Genomic DNA, 20,141 nt, shown 5'->3' on the forward strand with positions numbered 1-20,141 from the left:
CCTAATGCCTCGTTCGGTTAAATGATCAAACATGATTGTACCTCTGGCCGTAATTGACATAATTGTTTTCCGACCGACATTTAGAACACTCTCCCTTCGCTTCTAATTCGTATCAGATTTGTAAAAATTAATTATTCAAAAATTGATATTAAGCACTATTAATTTTATAAGAGAATATAAAGGATATTTATTTTTGTATTGTATTACATATTATTCTTTAAAAAAAGAAATTAAATTTTGATTCGAGATTCGTATCGAAATGTTAATTCATTATTTCGATATAATAAAATAATTTCTTTATTTCTTTATGTTGAATTTGAAAAATTGGCATTGTATGAACACTTTTTGACAAACATTTATGAGATAAAATAATAATTTCGATTTGAAATTATATTTCAAATAATTTCCAAAGAATCTGTTTCATGTTAATCTAATACGTTGATTATTACATTGTAATTCCATCTAATTCAATATATGATTGGTCTTAATGTACAGTTTGGAATAATTTTCTGTCTGATATCTTGAGCCAAATTGCTCGCCTTTAATGGATTTGAGAATAAGTGGTTCAGTCTCATCTGTATTTCGATCGTAAATCATTTGATTGCCTATAATAAGAGCCTATAATTTATTAAAAATATTGGCATAATAATTTCTGCACAATTTGTCCTCAAATACGATTTGAAAATATTTAAAAAAAAAATACAAATTTTTTAAAAAATATTCTTTCCAAAATATAGTTTCTAAACAAAAGAATTTATTTATTTTCTAAAAGTAATCGAATATTATGAAATAGCAAAGAATTGAAAATTTCAAAAATTCTATTCATAAAATATGCGTCTGCTCTTTCCAAAATATTCTTCAAAGGAATATCGCGAAACAACAAAATGAAAGAAAAAAAAAAAAAAAGAAAGTCGATTGCACAATAAATGGCCCATCGAATTTCTAAAATTCCATAGAGATACAATGTGAAATAAATGGAACGCTCGAAATCGCTACGTCCAAATTTTCCAAAAGTTTCAAAATTCCAAAATTCCAAATTCCTTGACGCAAAAATCCTCATAGCGCGATCGAACGAAAGTCCAAAAACTCGTCGTCCAAATTAATCAAGTTACTTGATCAATATATCCAATCACAATACCAATAACGTATGCATCTTTCTTCCAAATTTTTATCTGTTCTTCTCGAATCGTTTTCTCCAATTTCTCTCAATTTCGATCAAAATCATACAACCGATATCGCCGATCAATAATAAAATTAAAACAAAACAATACCGAATCTTCGATTTTTATCTCGACGCTCGCTCTAAATAAAAAAAAAAAAAAAAAAGAGAAATCAAGTCACTCGAATCGAAACTAATCCTGACTAATGCTTATACACGGCTGAACTGCACGCGACCAAATTGGCTCCGACAATCTAAACTTCCTGAATTGGATTGGCGCGGATGGGTGCGGGGTTGGTCGCGGAGAGTGCACGTGCGAGAGAGAGCCGAGGAACACGTGAAAGAAGTAGGTCTCCGGCGAGGATCATCTTAATCGGTGTTACCATACGTACTTACCTCATTGTCGTTGACTGATCATGCACCTTGCTCATGCACGCATCCCTGGTGTTGCAAGCCATTAGTACAAGCCGGATTGACCTCTGCTATCGTCGAGAGCCGGGTGACGAAGCCGCTCTTCTGCTCGATTGACACACGCCATTACCGTGATTACCGGTAATAATTGGCAGACACGCGAATCCACCGGCTCTCTAACTTTTCTCTTTTTCTCATTTAAGGCCCTTGAACCGCCGAAATAATCGGTCGCGACACCTCAGACCTCCGGGTCTCCGGTTCCTTAACCCTTGCTTGTGTAATTGGTGTCCAGATCTGACCACGCTGAACCAAACAATGGAATGCTTTTTTAGAATATCGTACGTATGGATAAATGATGACCCGATAATTTAAAGAGAATAATCTTCTTGGTTAATGTTCCTTTTATTTTTCGAGATATCATGAAAGTGACTCGAAATTCTTAATTATTGAATTATTATAGATATAGAAAGATCGTTTACTGCTTATATTATAGTATATAGTATAAGTGAATTTTCATATTTGGTATATATTGATTAATTTAAATTGATCAAGTTGAATGATTTTTATTACAGTTTTATAATAATAAATTTAAAAATATTGACCAATTAAAATTCTAAAATAAATTTCATCTAAAGCCCATCAATTTTAACTTGAATTGATCAATTTGAAACATTGAAAGTTTTACTTTATAAAATTAATTAATAAAACTTGCCTTATGAAATATATAAGTATTTGAAAATGTTAAATTATCGGGAATTCTAATGACACGCTCACCTAAGTGGTACGTGTCTATAAATGAGTGAGTAGTCGACGTGGATGTTTTCCGATCGGCACAACGATAAGGATGTCGTCGACACCAGCCAGTCCCAACGGCGCAGCCAGGTCGATCGTGGCGTCTGAACTTGGACCTCGACGGCGTAAATCAGCAAAACAACCGTCTTCGCAGATTGCATGCATAATTGTATTTTTATACTTGAGGCTGCCGTCCCCTAGGCAATTTGTATCGAGGAATGCTACTTGTATCGAGAAACGATCATGCGCCGACTAGTCACCGAATCGAACAGGATAAATTGAATTCTATAAACGGACGATGAGTAACTCTATCTTGAGCTCTGTTACTCCTCTAAGAAAATACAATTTATTTTCTGAAAGATTAATGCATTATCCTTTATCAGAAGGAGATTAGAAATTTTTTAAAATGAAACGAATCGATTTGATTTCTACGACTTTAAAAGAAAAAAGGAAAGCTGTTTTCACAAAGAGGAGAAAATTTTTATAGAAGAATTATATCCTAAAAATTATAATGCCTTTAAAACATTCAAATCATGTTTAAACTCTTTGATGGCTTTTTAAATAACTCTAATTTATCATTCGATCGGAAGAATAACATGCAACAAAATCAATTATTAAATGTATAACTCTACCATTAAGAAAGAATAAATAAAAACTATCCTTATCTAAAAGAACTCATCAAGAAGTATCAATTATTTTCAAAAAAAAAAAAAAATTCTTCTCGCATTGAAATGTATCGCTTCCTAATCGCCATTGTTAAAGAGTATCTTCAAGTAAACATATCGAACCCAAACAGCACTTCGGAGGAAAAACATCGGTTACACAATTGTCGTAACCGATTCGTGAATAACACACCCTGAACGTTGCTCCGTGAAACATGCGCGTGCCGCGTGCAATTACACGAGTTATACAATCCCATGAGAATTTTTCGATCGACTGTAAAACATACACATCGGCGAAAAACATTCTTTATTTACGAATAACCTTTTAACTCTTTTCTAGATGTATATCTATAAGACGAAAGAATGGATTATGCTTTTATTAATTGCAAAGTGATTTTAACATTTACACTATCTTCATTTTAATCTTCAAAAGATTGTAAAAGTATATTCTAGTGAGAGAGTAATAATACTTTCACATCCTTCAGAAATTCACCCATAATCGTACAAAATTTCATGGATTAATAATTAAGGAAGTAAATTCAATTAATTATGTAATGCATTTTTAAGCGTAAACACGTATCGTTAACAAAACGTAAGCATCAATGAACTATCTGAAGATAACTCATCTATCCACGGATTTCAAACAAATCGATATCCACGAAAGAAAAAACGCAAAAAAAAAAAAAATCTCTTCCATCGCAACGAACCACCACGAAGTTCCATCAGACTCAGAGTCCCCACCAGCCATCGTTATCTCTCGACTCTTCCTCCTTATCAATCTCCGACTTTTTCCGCGGCGTTCGACTAAATATTCGGAATATTACGCTGTCCCGTCCGCATCCACCGCGTTTTCGTTCTCTTATTGTTCTATATTTAAACATGAAACTTTACCCCGCGGCCGTCCAACAATTATTATTGTAACGCGCATATAAAAGACGAGATCGTGTATACGTAATGGCCGCGGACAAACACGAGAGATATTCAATAAGGTGCATGACACATCGTGGCTCCGTTCTTTCCCGTGGAAAGAGGGACAGAGAGGGCGCAGAACGGGCCCCGCGCTATCTTGGAACGTTCACATCGGTTCAGAGGTCAATCAATTGAAAGGAGCGAGAGGAGAGAATGGAGTGGCGAAGAGGCGAGAGTGCGCTCGCCAACGTTAAAAACCGGTCGTTAATGGGCGGCCGCGTTATAATTGAAACTTCAATCTTTATTGTCGCAATTATTCTCGAACGGGTAATGGGTTTTTTACGAGCGAGCCGTGTATTAATAGACAGGAGAGAGGTTCGTTGGTAGACACCGTCACCCCTGGTCAACAATATCCTTTCTCTATCGTTTGGTGGAGAATCGTGTCAGGTCATGGAGAATATCCAACTGTATGGGTATGTGTAGATTCTCGATCGATAATTACGGATCGTTGTTTAATAATTGGATCGTGATTGGCGCGAGGTAAGTGCTGGTGTAACAGGTGTTCAGTGGAAAAATGGTATATTTATTGTTATAAATCCTTATAAGTGTATTTTTTTTTTTTAAAAGTAACATTCGTATCAATCAATAAAGTTCATTTTAACTTTGTTGCTAAGAATTTTTACTGTATTTGTATTTGTAAAATTTTTTAAAATTAAATGATTTATAGTCTGTTCTATTTTCATACTTGAGAGTATATATAATAACTGTTTTACTGTTCGAGAGAGAGCATAATGATTCTTTTTTATTGATATTTAATTTTATCGTGTCTGTCTATCTTAAGGCACGATTAGGATTCTTGATTAATAACAAACGATCGTTGTTTCAACATAGCTACCTTGTTGACTGAAGGAAGTTAGATTGAAATGTTGGGAAATGTATTTGCAGAGATAGCTGAAGGATAATTTATGAACTGTTGTTGATGTTTAATTAAGTTAAAATAACTTGCTGACGAAACTTTAAGCTGGTTAGCTTGTTTGATTTGAATTTAGTTGAATGTTTTATTCCTCGTTAAACAATAACAATTGTATGAAATGCAATTCATACAATGCCAATTGGACTGGTAGTGTTACTTTAATCATGATTAAAAATCGCAAAAAGAAATTGAAAATAAAATAAAATAAAATTGAAAATAAAACAAATGAGACATTGATTTTTGTGCAAAAACCAATTATGCTGAAATTCATAATGAAAGATCATATTCATTTGAAGCAACAAAAGGATTAATGTTGTAATAAAAACATTTTTAATTTCGAGATTAAATCTTACTTGAGATTAAATTTTACTAAGATTTTTCGCAGGTATTACGTAATAATTATGTAACTTAACTTATGTTTCTTAAATTATGCATCACATTATGCAGTAGATATTAAGCACATTCTTTTAAGCACATTCGATATCTGGACGGAAGAAGATTCTGGGAAGAATATAGTTCGTTTTATCGCCGCAAGATATGCAAACGAATAACAACAGACGAAATTAAATGCAAGATTGACTTTTTTTTTACCGGAAAACGTGACTTTTTTTCGCGAAATCACGAAACAAACAATCGTTTGTTTATTAATTTCGATCGTGGATTATCAATATCTCAATAAATCACGTGCAATATGTCACAGCAAGAAGATTATCGCTTGCAATTCCATCGTATACATTTTTTTTTATCAGAAATTGATATCGATAAATGCAGATTTTGTAAACATATTTCTTTTACTTCTTTCATAATTAAGGTAAATATAAGTAGAAATTTTGTGGAGTATTTGTAAATATTTTTTACAATTTTCTATTTTTTTCATAATTTTTTAAAAGTCAATCGTTAAATTCTTTAAAAGTCAAAAATTAAATTATTTTTAAAAAATTGTAAAAGTACTGTGTATCATTTTAATTATCATTATATGCTACATGATCGTTAAAGTGCTTTAAAGTCGTATTGATTATTAAATATTACCATCATAATTTTATATAATACCAAAGACAAATTCAATTTAAGGAACGGAATGGAGTTTTCGAAACATTATTTATTTATAAAAAATGAATTTCGATATATTTCTTTCAGTTATGTAATATAAAATTTAGTTAGCAATCAAACAAAAACAAAAATGATTTCATCGTATTTTTATCACATACATTTATATATTGTATGTGATTATTATCAAGAAAGACACAAAGAAAAAAATATAATAAAATAAATTTTATTTTTAAAATGAAAGAAATCGATAAATCACTTTTCAATATATATTTAGAAGTTAAATAAGATAAATCTTTTAACGAATCATACAAAGAATCATGTAGCCATAAAATACTATTTTTACTAACTCTCTGCTCGTTTTAATTTTATAATCGTTTTAATATTTTATGTTACGAGCTTGTAAATCGGCTTTATAGTCGTTTTTAATGCCGTCACGTCATTCCTCAGTATATTTTCGATTCTTTCGCGGAAAAACTATTATGAATCCGCGAGTCCTTAAAATCTTTTGCACATATGTCTCTTATTGATCTAAAAATTGAGTAATGTTTTATTTCAAATAATTAATTCCAAGTTTTTGACAGTTGAACGATTTGCAAATTGATTATATGCAAAAAATGCACTTAATTAGTAAGATTTTTTTTTTTTTCATTTCAATAAGCATGATCCGTCTTTCAACGATACAAATTGATATTCGATAACGATAGATATCGTAATTAAAATTATTAATTTGTATAACGAAAATTATATTATATCTGTTGACAATTTTTTTTATATCATTTGAAAAAATGGAGTAGTATTATAATTGATAAATTGGATAAGGATAGGATCGTAGGAGGTTCGAAAATTCGAATAAATCTTATTAGTTAAATTTATCATAAACGAGATTAGAACATTTTTCAATTTTTCCAATTACCAATCTTATCTACTTTTGCACTTTTTCCTGTTCGAACAACAGATTCCGTGTGTTTTTTTTTTTTCCTTAGATAAATAAAATTAGATCAAAAGGCGCCAGTAAAGTATTTTAGGAGAGCATTATCATAAGAAATAAATTTCATGATCTATAATTGGAAAGTGCTATACCACGTTATTTGATTTATAGCTTCGTTGCACAGAGGGAAAATAAGGCTGTAATACCTTATTCCCGAGATATTCATTTAAAGATCATTTTAGAGTATTTTTAGATTTTTATGAGATTCCTTGGAAAAACAAGAAATATACTACGATTCTATGAAGTCACAAGGAGGGATCATGGAATTTGATTCCGAAAATTATGGCCGCTTAATTGGATCCCTTTAGGTCCCAAAGATAAGCGAGATAACAGGATCTTCTTTTGGTCGTACATTTACTAAAAATACTGATCGGAGTTGGCCAATCATAGGAATAAACTTCTACTCGAGTATAATCAGAGAAATAGTCTTTTTTTTTAAAACATATCTTTTATCAATCTCTAATTTTTTTTACATACAGATATATGTAAAATATATGAAAATGTGTACAAGATATTTTTATTCTACAACGTTTGAATAATTTCTATATCTTTTTTTTATTTTGATTTTATTTCTGCAATAATTTTTTTTGTTCATCATTATAATCAATTAATAAAAACTTTGTACTTCGTTCCATCTCCATATTTGTAATCAACTTATTTATATTCAATTTAGACATTAGAATTAAAAGCGAACACAAACAAATTTTACAAAAAATAAAACTTTAATTAAATATGGATACGTTTTATCCTCACCAAATAGCAATATTTTTTATATCTCCTGTTTGCACTTAACTTTCCAACAAATATATCCACATCTCTAATCGAATCACGATACATCTCACGAATAATTAGGCGTGTAATCTGAAACTTACAAACCCTTGAACTCCATCCATTTACCCTCAATCTCTAAATGTTCAAAACAACTTAAAAAATTGACCTCTTCCAATCTCTTCCAATCTCCACCCTGAATCCACCATAAAACTTCTCGTTATCTTATCCTCCCAAAAGAAAAAAAAAAAAAAATTCTTTCTATCTTCAGTGAAGACGATCAAGACTCAGAAAATTCTATCTAATCTAAGATACCATGAGATACTTGGATACTTAGAAAAAAAAAAAAAAAAAAAAAAAAAGAGCACATTGTAGATTCTTCAGAAACCCGTGTCCTCCATGTTTGAATCGGCCGGTGAGACCGACGGGTACATTTTTTCGGCGGTTACGGCGCCGACGGGGCAATGATAACCGATAAGGGAAGCGAGTTACAAGCCGATAACCCCATGGAACCCGCGGATGAGGTCAACCGGGGAGCGGCACGCTTTCCTCCTACACGGCCGACTTGGTGGCGTTTATATTTAGATTATCAATGGCGGGGTGTACCAGGAAACACGAGCGCGCTTAGAAGAAACGGAACAGGGATTCCTGGAAATCGGGTCGCTCCTCATTGCCTCCTCATGCGATTGGCCGAAAACTGGCGTTCGTCTGGTCAGACGAGTCATTTCGTCTGGTTGTGCCATTGGAATTGTAACAATGTAGAGTATAATAGGTAGTCGATCTATATTTTCTGAAATGATTAGGAAATTTAGAATTAATAGGGATGAAATTATAGACACGTTTATGGAGTCACTCTCCGTTTACTTTTCTCCCTCTTCTCTCTTCTCGACGAGAGATCTCTGTATCGAGAGGTTGAAATCGTGTATATTTGAAGATTAGGAAACGGGATTACTTAAATCGCAAGAGTGATGAGATCCATTTTATATGGAAATAATCTACGTGAAGATAGTTCGATGAGAGGTCGTGAACGAGGTATTGATATAAATTGATATAAAGTACGTGTTATCTGCAATCGCCAGATCGAGTCATGTACTCGTTTCGTAAGCCCGTACTTCGCAAATCTGGGATTCTATTAAGGGAATCCAGTCGTATCACCAGAAAAGACCAAGTTTCTCAACAACTTGTAACATACATCGATCATCTCCTCGTACCAGAATATCGAGAAAATGTTTGTCACGATCTGCAAAAAAAAATCCTTGTTAAGGAAAGTCGAAATTAATTTGAGAAGATTACTTTATTACTCAAGAAAAAAGAAAATATTTATGAACCATTGTCCAATAAATTCTTTACTATTTTTCACCATATATAACAGTCAATCACTTATATTAAATCATTTGCATTAAATATTTATTTTCAAAATTCCACTTCATCGAATCATATCATCCCAATAATTTATATAACGATCGATCATTTCCTCTATCGAATGAAATATCGAGATTATCGTCATCGATCTCAAATCTCAGAAAAAACGGAAGAAAGTGTTCGTCCACGAAAAACCACGTGTGAAAATCGAAACGCCGGTGAATCACTCGGGTCCTGGACAATTGTTCTATCGTTCAGCGTGACGAAAGCGTGATAAAAGCGCCCTCGACCATCTGCCCTCCTCCCTCCCCGCCTCTTACATAAAAGTAATAATAACCACGTGGACGCGTGCCGGTCTTTCGAACGAGCCAGGTCGCAGAATCATATGATTTAACCGGGTGCACCAGCCACGATGCCCGGTTTTATTCCATCCAGGAGAAGGGTCGCGAATTGTGAAACCGTTTGACCTAGCGACATTGATACGAGGCATCTTGATTAAGCCTATGTGTAATAACCTTTGCTCGAGATCCTTGCGTCCACAACGTACAATTGATAATATTGAGAATTGAAATTCACGTGCATCGTTAGAATGCACGGAGTAGAGAAAAATTTGTTCCATGTTCGATTCTGCGTTCGAAGTTTTGACGAGGGGGCCTAAAATTTAGAGAATTTCGATAAGAGATTTAGGATAAGAATATATAGGATTGCTACATTTTTATATCATGAGACGATTCTTTTATATAAACGATACTTCGTATATAAATAAATCTTATATAGATATATAAGAACAACGTGGAAATATATCTTAACCAATGTATCCATTTGAAAATTTTAACTTAAGTTTTATATTATTCATATTCGTTTTAGATCGTTTTTTTTTTCGATGAGTGTATATACATAGAATCGTAATCGCGAAGGAATTTTTCTTTCCTGGCCAATTATCACCGATTTTTATTATATTTTTAGTTCTTTCGTGTACTTATTAAACTGACAATCACATGTCATAAGCAAAGTATAATATTTGATAAATTCTTGAATTCGAAGCACGTGTTCATTCGAAATCGTATGATCCCTGTAACCGTATTACTCAAATAATTGATTATCGAGTGAATTGGATATTCCAAAGTTGATAAACTTTCTACTTTAAACGCCTTAAATACAATAAGAAAAAATAAAAATATCTCAACTCTCGAAAAAACAGGCGTGGGATATAATTTAACTTTTTACGAAATAAATATCTGTAGATAAAAAAAAAAAAAAGAAATAAAATAAAATAGTATATTATAATTGACCATTACAAAAACTCAAAATTGCGAAAAATAAAATAATTTAAAAGATACTGAAAAAAAAAACAATAAAGAAATAATATTTGTATAGTGCATAAAAATATAATATAATAGTGAAATATGCAAATATAGAGTTAATAGATAAATGCGAGGAAAAAAAAGATATCGTTTGTTACGGGTCAATGAAGGAAAAGGTAATTCGAGGGATGCGTGCATGATAAAACGCGTTTATTAAATATCGGCGGGTAAAAGAGAGGGTTCATAATCGATGAAACACCCTACAAGGAACGCAGTGGCGGTCAAGTCATGGAGAGATTCAGTCCACCAGCGGCGTCGTTGAAAAAAAGAATCAGCCCTCCGATTGCCTGGAATCTTGGCCTCACCACCAAGGAGCCGAGGATTATCAAAGTGATCCTTCTGGGTCATCAGGGTGTTGGAAAAACTGGTAAATATCCAAAATTTGTAACGAATTTGATATCTTAAAATCTTAATTCGAATATCTTCATTTTCAAATTTTTTTCGATACATAGCATATTTTTGAAAATTTTAAAATTTGTTACGTATTTTTGATTTTCAATATTTCTTAATCCCTTTCAAATATTTGTACTTTCGATTTCCCAAATCTTATACTTTTTGAGAGAAATAATAAAAAAGAAAAAAAAAGCAACAATAAAAAAGTTCTGATAATAGAATCAACGATTCTAAGATAACAATGTAAATATTTAGCTTTAGCGGTGCGATTCGCTACGAAACGTTACATAGGGGAGTACGACTGCACCATCGAAAGGGTTTACAAGGTGGACAGTTTCCTGGATGCGTCATGGGAGATAACAGATCCCCCAGGATATCTACCACCTCCGTCCGAGTTGAAATTGCGGTTTGCAGATGCTATCGTTCTCGTTTATTCTGTATCGGATCGTGTCAGCTTCGATGAAACATCTCGTCTTCGGTGAGGGAATACATTGAACAATAATCTATAACAAATAACTTGTTTGTTAACAATCTCTAATGATTAAATAAGGGATAAATAATTTACCTTTAACTCATGTGCGAACACACTAATAAATATAATTGACTTTCAGTCTATTTTTAAATTAAATATCGAAGGGTTGAATATATTGCGCAATAAATGTCAAAGAAACATCGAAGAAAGGGTAAATCTAGAAGAAAGTAGAAATAACGGATATATATCATATCTTTATCATCATAATTTATAATCATATCTTTCGATTATTTTTTTAAGTGACGTGTCAAAAGACAATTTTTACTTGGAATAAATATATGTACATATAAATTCTTTTTCATGTTATTTACCATTTATACATATTTCTGCATAATATTTATTCCAGATTTCTAGTATCACACGCAAGGAAAACTAGGAAAGTACCACCGATAGTGATCCTCATAGCGAACAAAGCGGATCTAACATATACACCTGGCGAAAGGGTGGTTTCCACCGCGGAAGGTCGTCAAAGAGCGGAAGAAATCGAGGCTCAAGCGTTTCATGAAATTTCTGTCAGAGAATCAGTCGAACAGGTAACATTAAAATTTTCATTTCCCATTCTTTCTATTTAATCGAATTCATTATTCGATATATACCCTTCTTATTCTCAACTCTTCATCCCCTATAAAGTTAGATGAACATTAATAAATTCAATGTCAATGCTGTATCGATGTGCTTGACCTTGAAAAAGATTAACGAAGATATTTATATGGAAAAATATAAATCAAGTCATGAACTTTGCTATTAAAGTTGCACATATTTCAATTTTATTAAAAAAAAAAAAAAAAAATGAAAAATATTGAATCTTTCGAATCACAAAACAATAATAAAATGCAGATAAAACATTTAATAACAGAATATGATATAATGCTATTTTCGAGTCATAGTCATAATATTCGTGATGACATAGCGTTAGGTCGTTCACTTTGGAAAAATTAACAGTCGTTGACACGATAAAACAACAAGCTTTTGACGTAACGTTAACACTGACATCGTACATCTAACCTTAAGTGGCAAGGGCTAAGACACAGGCTATCCGACGTGTAAATTATCATCTAACGACTATAACATAAGGTAAACAATTGCAACAGATTTATTGCATAAAAGATTGATTACCAAATCCATTTCGTAACCCATTTCCTTCTATCTTGCAAGCCTTTAATATCAAACATTCTCAAAATCTTCGAATATTTTATTTAAAACATCCTATCTCTCTCAGATAACAATTGATAATGATACACTTCCTCGACTTTCTAAAATTTGCCAATGATAAACAGAGTATTACGTAATCAATCATCACGAAAACTAATAATTGCAAGCTTTAAATTTTATCAAAATTAGATATTCTTATAATAACAACGATATGCATTTCCCCTATATATATATATATATATATATATTAAAATTTGATACAAAAATCAGATACAAAGGCTTGCCAAGACAAATGGATTGCATTCTTTCGAAATTAAATATTCTCTAAAAATTCAAATACTTTTACAATCCCAAATGATGACAATGCAAAATGAAAGCACATTCTTCGTAACATTTTCTAAAATTCGCCACAACCAGACACAACATCGCGTCATCGGCAATCGAAAGCTTCTGGCAGACCCAAATGTTTTCATTATCAGCGAAACGAGTTGAATTATTCGTGAGGTCTCGATACGAAGAGACATTGAGAATCGTTGACGTATACGCGAATATACGTCATCAATCGCGAAAGAAAGTCTGCTCGATTGGAAATCTCTCAGCTGGCTGAAGATGCCCCTCTTCTTCCGTCATTGCTCGCCTATTTGGATGGCGCAGGAAAGAGGAGGAGCGGTCAAAGTTTTGGCGGATCGATCGTTTCAAGCTTTGTCTCGCGACCGTACCTAATCTTCGTTATTTTTCTAAAACGATTGTTTACTCCTCTGGGAAACCGGTCATGGCGTTTACGCGTGATCAAACAGTGGTAAACAAAATCTGTATCGTGGAACGAGCGGAACGCAAGAGAGATACCGCCGGAGCATCTTCCAATGATCGTGTTATCGGTATCGTAAATGTGCCGTAATTAAAAATTTGTTTCACAATTAATTACCCCTAAGCTTGGACTTAATCGTGGGACCACAACTATTTACGGTCTTTGGACGTGAGATTAGAATTTGTTCATATTTCTTTACACTTTACACTTCTTTCTTTTTTTTCTTTTTTCTTTTCTTATTTTGAAAAGATATGGATGAAGTTTGAAGCAAAGATTATTGATTAGATATTAAGGTCTCGTGTGTATATTTTAAAAATTTATCTGTTTCTGTTGGCTTGATTAGAGAAGTTGTAATAAAAGTCATAGAATTTGGAAAATTTGTTAGAAGATAAAATTTATAAATGATAATTTGATATAATAAACAATATAAACAAAAGATAAATTCAATATAAAATTAAATTTTTATATCGAGATTAATTTAGAAATTATATATCTTTCAATTTGAATTTCCTTTAAATCATTATATATTGCAATTTGTTATATTACTAGAAGAAATGTAACATAGAAATTGAAGGAAAAACGAGAAAAGGAGATCGATGATCCTACACGTGTCGCGAACCACGGCACGAGGTACGAATGAAAAAATGGCGAGTGATAATACGAACGGTTTTTAAAGTAGATTATGAAAGAAAAATATATAAAGTATAATTGTGATAGCTGCTTAATAAGATAATCTCGAAGGGGTTATGTAACGATAGCAACAGACTGGCCCGATTATTTTTATTCGACAGGTCATGGCCGTCTTCACAGACATCTTCAAACTGTTGACGGAATTGCCTGGTAATTCTGGCCAACAGACGAATTCCTTCAGGGTGAGAGCTTCTACCGATGGAACATTGGACGCTCTTCGACGTCCATCACCTATACCTCTTAAAAGAAGATTCAGTATATCAGTTCGAGGAACGCTTCATTGACTAAAAGAGACCTCAGAGCTCAATTTGTGTACCTCGATGAGAAGTTTGTGTTCTAATTCTTCGTGTTTTAAAAATTGTTGACTGTTGATTGTCAATTTCCATTGTAACGTATTATTACCTTGAGATAAATTTTTTAAAATTGTTTAAATTTGATTGTAAATCAATGAGATTCGTCAATTTGCATCTCCTTTTAAAAATATAGATCTTTGAATGAACAGTCTTTTTTAAATTTTGATCTTGCTGTAAATAGTTAATAAGATCTACAATACTTTCTACAATACTTTCTCTTGTGAATGATCTTATTATTATTGTTATTTCTTGAATGTGTATAATAAACGTGAAAAAAATAAAGTTTGTATAAAATAATATTCATTAATGTGAATATTATAAGATACAATGTTAAAATTCATCCATGTCTTATTGCAATCACGAGAGCTTTCGAATTTTCATCCTGGATCGCAGCTCTGCAATTGGCTACGGTATTCGAGGCACTTTTTCCGACTGAAAAATTCAAATAACAGTTTCTGAAAAAAGATGAAAAGAAAAAAATATATATATTACCTCTTAATCTAGCTGCACGTTGAACTCCAAGATTAAGCTCCTTTAAATTCGCTGTAAATTCGCGATAGCTCTTCATCCTAATTTCATGTTCCCTGATTAGATCAGCATTTACATTTTTCAATTGTACGAGTCTCCTTCTCATTTCGTCGATATTCTCGAGAATTCTCGCATCCTCCAGACGGATTATAATATTCTTCAATAAAGTAGTCTCATTGGCTGTCTCTGCTTGCAGTTTAGCATCAATTTCTTTTAGCTCTGCAATAAATTAATAATTATCTTTTAATATTCTTCTAAGAAATGCGATAATTTATTTATATTAACCTTTGACACGTTCCAAAGCGTCCAACAATTTCTTCTCTTCAGCCGGAAATGAGACCTCGGAAGAAAGTTCTCTGAGACCCAAGTATAGAGCTAAAGATTGAATAATGTCGCCAGCAAATGTAGAATCCTCCGTTTGGATAGTTAATTTCCCATTTGCGTCTACCATGAAACAATGAATTTTGTTATCTCTCATTCCTCGAAGCCATATCTCCATGTTTCCATTATTTGGCTTGTCCTCTTTAATTTCGAATTCTTCAGGGAGGATGAGACTTTGGTTCAACCAGAGGGCGATTCTTTGAGGTCTTTCTGCGAGCTAATTAAAAAATATTAGATTCGTTTATAATTTTTTTAAAAAAAAAAGAAATAGTATACTTTTTATTATTAATATGATGTGATAAATAAATACCTCAGTTGTGACACTATTTTTTGTAAAATCGTCTGGAATTTGTTGAGGTTTCTCAATGATCTGGTACATGCAAAATCTAGGCAATTGACGTGTCATTTCGAACACCTTCATGAAAGGGAAAAAGTTACATTAGAATAAATTTAAAAAATTTTTTTTCTTTTTCATTTAATACCTGTAGTAGATCTGCACCAGCTGGACCAACGCATACTTTCACATGGAGATCCACAGGATTATTTTTAGGAGGACGAAGCTCTATTTCGAGTTCTCCTTTAGGTCTGCTGGGATGGACTACTAAAGTTTCGCCTTCGAATACCCCTTCAGTAAAAACTATCGCACAATGTATCTAAATATCAATATTGAAAGTTTATTATATATATTCCTATTCCATTTATATTTTCTCTTTTTTTTAACGATAAATTTTCAAAAGAAAAACACCAGAAAAAATTTTGTACAAGAATTGAATCGCTTACAAGAAGACCAGGTCCCGAAGCAAGAGCAACACGAGCTGCACCTTCAGCACTCATCAAACTAACAGCCAATTTTGTTCCATGATACATATTCGGAACTGATGCAGCTCTCTGCCTAATTTCCATTTGAAGTATTTGTTTTTTGGCCAACAAATCACGCATAGCTTCACCTGGTTCTGGTGTATCCATTGTGGAGCCAGAACTATAACCACGCACTAAAATCAATATCATTTAAAAATAAAACAAAATCTAGTTTTTCTATTTATTTTTCCATGCAATTTATAAACTTTATCCTACCTTCTCCAGTAGAAGATACTATGACTAAATCAGATTTGCCAATTCTTCTGTAATCAGCTTCCACAATTCCAGCTATTCCAGCGGATAATTGAATTTTAAAAATTACTTCTCCATTATTGGATAATCTCGCGTCTACTTTTCCATTATTCCAACCGGTTATGACTTCCAGTGAACCGTCTCCGTTCAAATCAAAGCTCCTTGTAACTATTACTCTGTGTTTTGACTGAAAAATTTATCATATATTTTTCCATTTGCAATTTTTATTAATTTTAATTTAGGCTGACCTTAACACGCCATAATCTTTGAGCCATTTCATAGACACCAAGAGTTCCATTTCCTACTGAATAAACAAATCGTCTATGAGGTAGACCGATTAAAGAGGTAATGGAAGCAGTTTCTTTGGCATCCCAAAGCAGATTATCTTTCTTGTACACCTTTATTTCAAAATCCTTCGTTCCAACGATCAACTAGATATTTTTATATTTATGGTACATTATTTCATTCGTTGATTCTTATTAAAATTTTTAAGAATTTTTTTTTTTTATTATACTTTACCTCGTTTTCTTCATCTCCATCGAAGTCAAAAACGGCTAATGAACTAACAATTCCTCCTACTACTGTCCAAAATATTTCTATGCCTTGCGAATCTAAAATTGTTACAGAACAATTGCCACCGACGATTGCAACTTGATTTGGAAGCCAACTCAATTTGCCAATGAGTATGCATCTTGCACCATCAGACATCTATTCGTAAAAATAATTTAAATTCTTTATACTTTTTTCCAAACAAGTTTGATTATGAATATGATTAAAATACTTCTTTATAAAAAATATCAGAATTGTCTTCTATATGATAAGCCAGAACATGAGATGCAGTTCCAATTAGAAGGATATCTCTCTCATCTTCATTAAGTCGACCAGTGCATAATGCAATAATCTAGCGATTTATTCAGATATTAATTAATTTGTATCAAAATTAAATTTTCTTAAAAAAATATTTTAAATTTTTAAAAAATGTATAATTATTTGATTAATACCTCACTTCCTATTTTAAGTTCAGCGAGTTCTCCGCTCCAAGATAATTTTCTATCGGACTGCTCGTGGTCATGATCGGTTATTTGTGGTTGCCTGTGAGGACTGTGCACCAAAATATTTCCACCATATGTTGCAGCTGCTAAACAAGCATGAGAACCATCGAATTTACCTGAAGTTACAAGACCTGGTTCTACATGTTTCTGAATATTCAGAGAAAAAGCTGCCATTTTTCAGCCTGATAAATTACAAAATATTCTAATACATAATAGTAACAGTTTGTGGCTTTGTTCATTGGATGGTAGATTATTGATCTTTTCTTGCCTTACCTGTGAACTTTACCTAGAAGACTAAACTATATATAATAGTGATATACAATTATAATAGGTGGCTTTAAGTTAAAAAAATATATTGTAACGCACAAATACATGTACTACATTGCGAAAAACTTTCATTTTACACGATATTATATAATAATCTAGAATACTAAAAAATAGATAAAAAAAATTTAATTAAATCAGAATTTATTCAGAAAAAGATACAATTATATTTTTACAATTGTAATTATGAAAGTATATTGTAAGTTTATAAATAAAAGATTCGACACAAGCACTCTTGGAGGCACCACAGACACTTTAAGTTATTATCTTTGAGCACTGCCACCTGCTGCTCCTCCAGCTTCTGGATTTGTTGCAGATGATAGAATAACAAAGATCAATGCAGGAACAATGTACATCCACTGAAATGGATAAATAAATCAAGCAATAAATAATATTTTAAAATGTATTATATACAAATATTGTTTACAATAATAAACCTACATATCTTGCAAGGAAAGATCTATTATCTTTTGCTTCTCCTCTTTCTCTTGCTTCTCTTTCACGTTCAAGTTTTTGAATATATGTAGCAGTGTCTGGAACTGGTCCACCATCAGGATATTTAACGACAACATTAGTTGTCCACATATTTGTAAATGGATTTTCTATACTGCAGGGGCCAGGCGATGATATACTGACAACTATTGGTTCCGCTGCACTATCTAGCCAAATTGTTATGACATCTTCAAGATCAGAACCAAGAAGATAACACTAAATAGAAAAAAGATTATAAATAAAATACAGATATATAAAACATAAAAATACTAAGAAATATAATTACCGCAGGTACAGAAGATAAAAATGTTATTTCATTTCCTGAAGAAGTTCGAGCTACTGCTTTAAGTCTATATTTGCCATCATTTTTGGCAAGATTTTTTAGTTCGTTTATATGGGATTGCAGCAATCCATTTTGTCCAATAACAGAGGCACCGCTACGAACACTTGATACTGTAATATTACCTCGTTCTATGAAAATCGGCTCTGGTTCATCGTTAAATGCGTGCCACAATCGTAATTGCAACCAGCCATCATAATCAAGTTCGCTCTGAAATTTTGATGACTATTTCGTTAAAATGTGTAGTAAAATATGTATTGAGAATTATAATAAATTGAAATACTAACCCCAAGAGCTAGTGATATGCTGATTAACAAACTTATACAAATATATATCGTCTGCATTATTAAAATGATATATACATGTATATCTTCTATGATATAATAAAAAATCAAATCATTTTAATAATTTTAATATATTTTAAAACTTATTTATCGAATGATATTAACGGAATGTGCAAATTTATACACTGTAGTGCAAGTGGTTTGACAGTCTACTACTAATGATTAAAAGGTTTAGCTATTTATAACGTTTATTATTTTTTATTAGTTTTAATAAATTTTTTATTAAATTTGTTTTATTATCAGACTTTATTTCTTTGAATTTATTTAAAATATTCATTGAAACATAAAATTAAATTCAGCAATAGTGAAAATGTTTTCATCATTTTTTTTTATATTGGTTAGTTTCTAATGCAAATTTACAAAACTTACGTACTCCAATAAAATAATCACAATACTTTTTTCACCAATGATATTGTGTATAATGTATATTGTATAATATAATTACATATGGGAATTTTATAGTAATTTTTCTTCAATATATTACATTAATGCTATAATATATGTAATACGGACTATTACTTTCTAGAGAATAAACGAAGAGTAAAATATAAAAAATTGTTAAAAGTAAGATAATTTTATTAGATATTTTAATTATTTTATATATATTTTAGTTCGTTATAATTAAAGATCTCTTTTTCATATATATCTACATACATGTGTACATATATGCATAATGTATAAAAAACGAACTTCATTCCATATAATTTTTAGCACACAAAAATTTATATATTTTTATTATATTACGTATATATATTTTATTATTATATTTCTTATTATCTTAAAAAATAATAAAATTATTAAAACATTAAAATCGTCTTTTAAAAGCACAAACTTCTTCTAGACAAAGAAAACGAATAAGTGGAAAAAGGATAGAGATAGGATAAAAATTCGGGAATCAGCGCCATCTTCAGAGTGCCGTAGATTAAACACAAATTTAGACAAAGAAAACAAAAAAAAAGAGATAGAGATATAAGAATTGATCACCAGAGCCATCTCTTGAATGATGAAGATATCTCTTTAAAAACAAGGTAAAGTAGAGTAAGAATTGACAATTAGCGCCTTCTCTTTAGTGTCAAAAATATTCTTCTGATGGCGCTAATTTTCAATTCTTACTCTACTTTACCTTCTTTTTGAAGAGATATCTTTATCACTCAATAGATGGCTCTGATGATCAATTCTTATCCTATCTCTATCTTTTTTTTAT

The 20,141-nt window shown here is 31.8% G+C and overlaps 3 protein-coding genes and 1 long non-coding RNA gene across 5 annotated transcripts; 1 reads left to right on the plus strand and 3 right to left on the minus strand.

Annotated features, from left to right (window-relative positions):
• The first annotated feature begins 10,662 nt into the window (after positions 1–10,662).
• Positions 10,663–14,592, plus strand: LOC122718511 (ras-related and estrogen-regulated growth inhibitor). The gene is made up of 4 exons (XM_043943599.1): positions 10,663–10,805; positions 11,087–11,309; positions 11,710–11,896; positions 14,115–14,592. Exons 1-4 carry the CDS (start codon positions 10,667–10,669, stop codon positions 14,295–14,297), a joined length of 732 nt encoding a protein of 243 aa, XP_043799534.1. The 5' UTR covers positions 10,663–10,666; the 3' UTR covers positions 14,298–14,592.
• LOC122718512 lies at positions 11,293–11,773 on the minus strand. Its single transcript, XR_006347398.1, has 3 exons — positions 11,675–11,773; positions 11,397–11,520; positions 11,293–11,334 (listed from the first exon to the last, which is right to left on the minus strand). It is a non-coding gene; the product is annotated as an uncharacterized LOC122718512 (long non-coding RNA).
• A 107-nt stretch (positions 14,593–14,699) lies between the features above and the next one.
• On the minus strand, positions 14,700–17,611 carry LOC122718510 (Bardet-Biedl syndrome 2 protein homolog). Its single transcript, XM_043943598.1, has 11 exons — positions 17,387–17,611; positions 17,167–17,286; positions 16,905–17,093; positions 16,634–16,816; positions 16,350–16,572; positions 16,056–16,267; positions 15,758–15,928; positions 15,586–15,690; positions 15,180–15,492; positions 14,859–15,113; positions 14,700–14,798 (listed from the first exon to the last, which is right to left on the minus strand). The coding sequence occupies exons 1-11, from the start codon at positions 17,609–17,611 to the stop codon at positions 14,704–14,706; spliced, it is 2,091 nt and encodes a 696-aa protein (XP_043799533.1). The 3' UTR covers positions 14,700–14,703.
• A 277-nt stretch (positions 17,612–17,888) lies between these two features.
• On the minus strand, positions 17,889–19,235 carry LOC122718549 (ER membrane protein complex subunit 10). 2 transcript variants are annotated; one of them, XM_043943659.1, is made up of 4 exons: positions 18,881–19,235; positions 18,540–18,818; positions 18,203–18,469; positions 17,889–18,120 (listed from the first exon to the last, which is right to left on the minus strand). In XM_043943659.1, the coding sequence occupies exons 1-4, from the start codon at positions 18,935–18,937 to the stop codon at positions 18,025–18,027; spliced, it is 699 nt and encodes a 232-aa protein (XP_043799594.1). In that variant the 5' UTR covers positions 18,938–19,235; the 3' UTR covers positions 17,889–18,024. The 2 variants fall into 2 exon arrangements, with proteins under 2 accessions (XP_043799594.1, XP_043799595.1); XM_043943660.1 differs by having other exon boundaries at positions 18,540–18,803; positions 18,881–19,232.
• Between the last annotated feature and the right edge of the window lie 906 nt (positions 19,236–20,141).

Source organism: Apis laboriosa, unplaced genomic scaffold (assembly GCF_014066325.1).
Source record: "Apis laboriosa isolate Shangri-la unplaced genomic scaffold, ASM1406632v1 scaffold64_cov150, whole genome shotgun sequence".
Taxonomy (NCBI): Eukaryota; Metazoa; Arthropoda; class Insecta; order Hymenoptera; family Apidae; genus Apis; species Apis laboriosa.

Excerpts from the sequence above, each read along its gene's own strand:
- LOC122718511 (XM_043943599.1), top strand. The coding sequence starts at position 10,667 with ATGGAGAGATTCAGTCCACCAGCGGCGTCGTTGAAAAAAAGAATCAGC. Across the intron at positions 11,310-11,709 it reads GATGAAACATCTCGTCTTCG|ATTTCTAGTATCACACGCAA; the intron begins GTGAGGGAATAC and ends TATTTATTCCAG. Across the intron at positions 11,897-14,114 it reads TCAGAGAATCAGTCGAACAG|GTCATGGCCGTCTTCACAGA; the intron begins GTAACATTAAAA and ends TTTATTCGACAG.
- LOC122718510 (XM_043943598.1), bottom strand. The coding sequence starts at position 17,611 with ATGGCAGCTTTTTCTCTGAATATTCAGAAACATGTAGAACCAGGTCTT. Across the intron at positions 17,094-17,166 it reads CTGATATTTTTTATAAAGAA|ATGTCTGATGGTGCAAGATG; the intron begins GTATTTTAATCA and ends TTTTACGAATAG. Across the intron at positions 16,817-16,904 it reads ATGGAGATGAAGAAAACGAG|TTGATCGTTGGAACGAAGGA; the intron begins GTAAAGTATAAT and ends AAAAATATCTAG.
- LOC122718549 (XM_043943659.1), bottom strand. The coding sequence starts at position 18,937 with ATGCAGACGATATATATTTGTATAAGTTTGTTAATCAGCATATCACTA. Across the intron at positions 18,819-18,880 it reads GCATATCACTAGCTCTTGGG|TCATCAAAATTTCAGAGCGA; the intron begins GTTAGTATTTCA and ends TTAACGAAATAG. Across the intron at positions 18,121-18,202 it reads GATCTTTCCTTGCAAGATAT|TGGATGTACATTGTTCCTGC; the intron begins GTAGGTTTATTA and ends TATCCATTTCAG.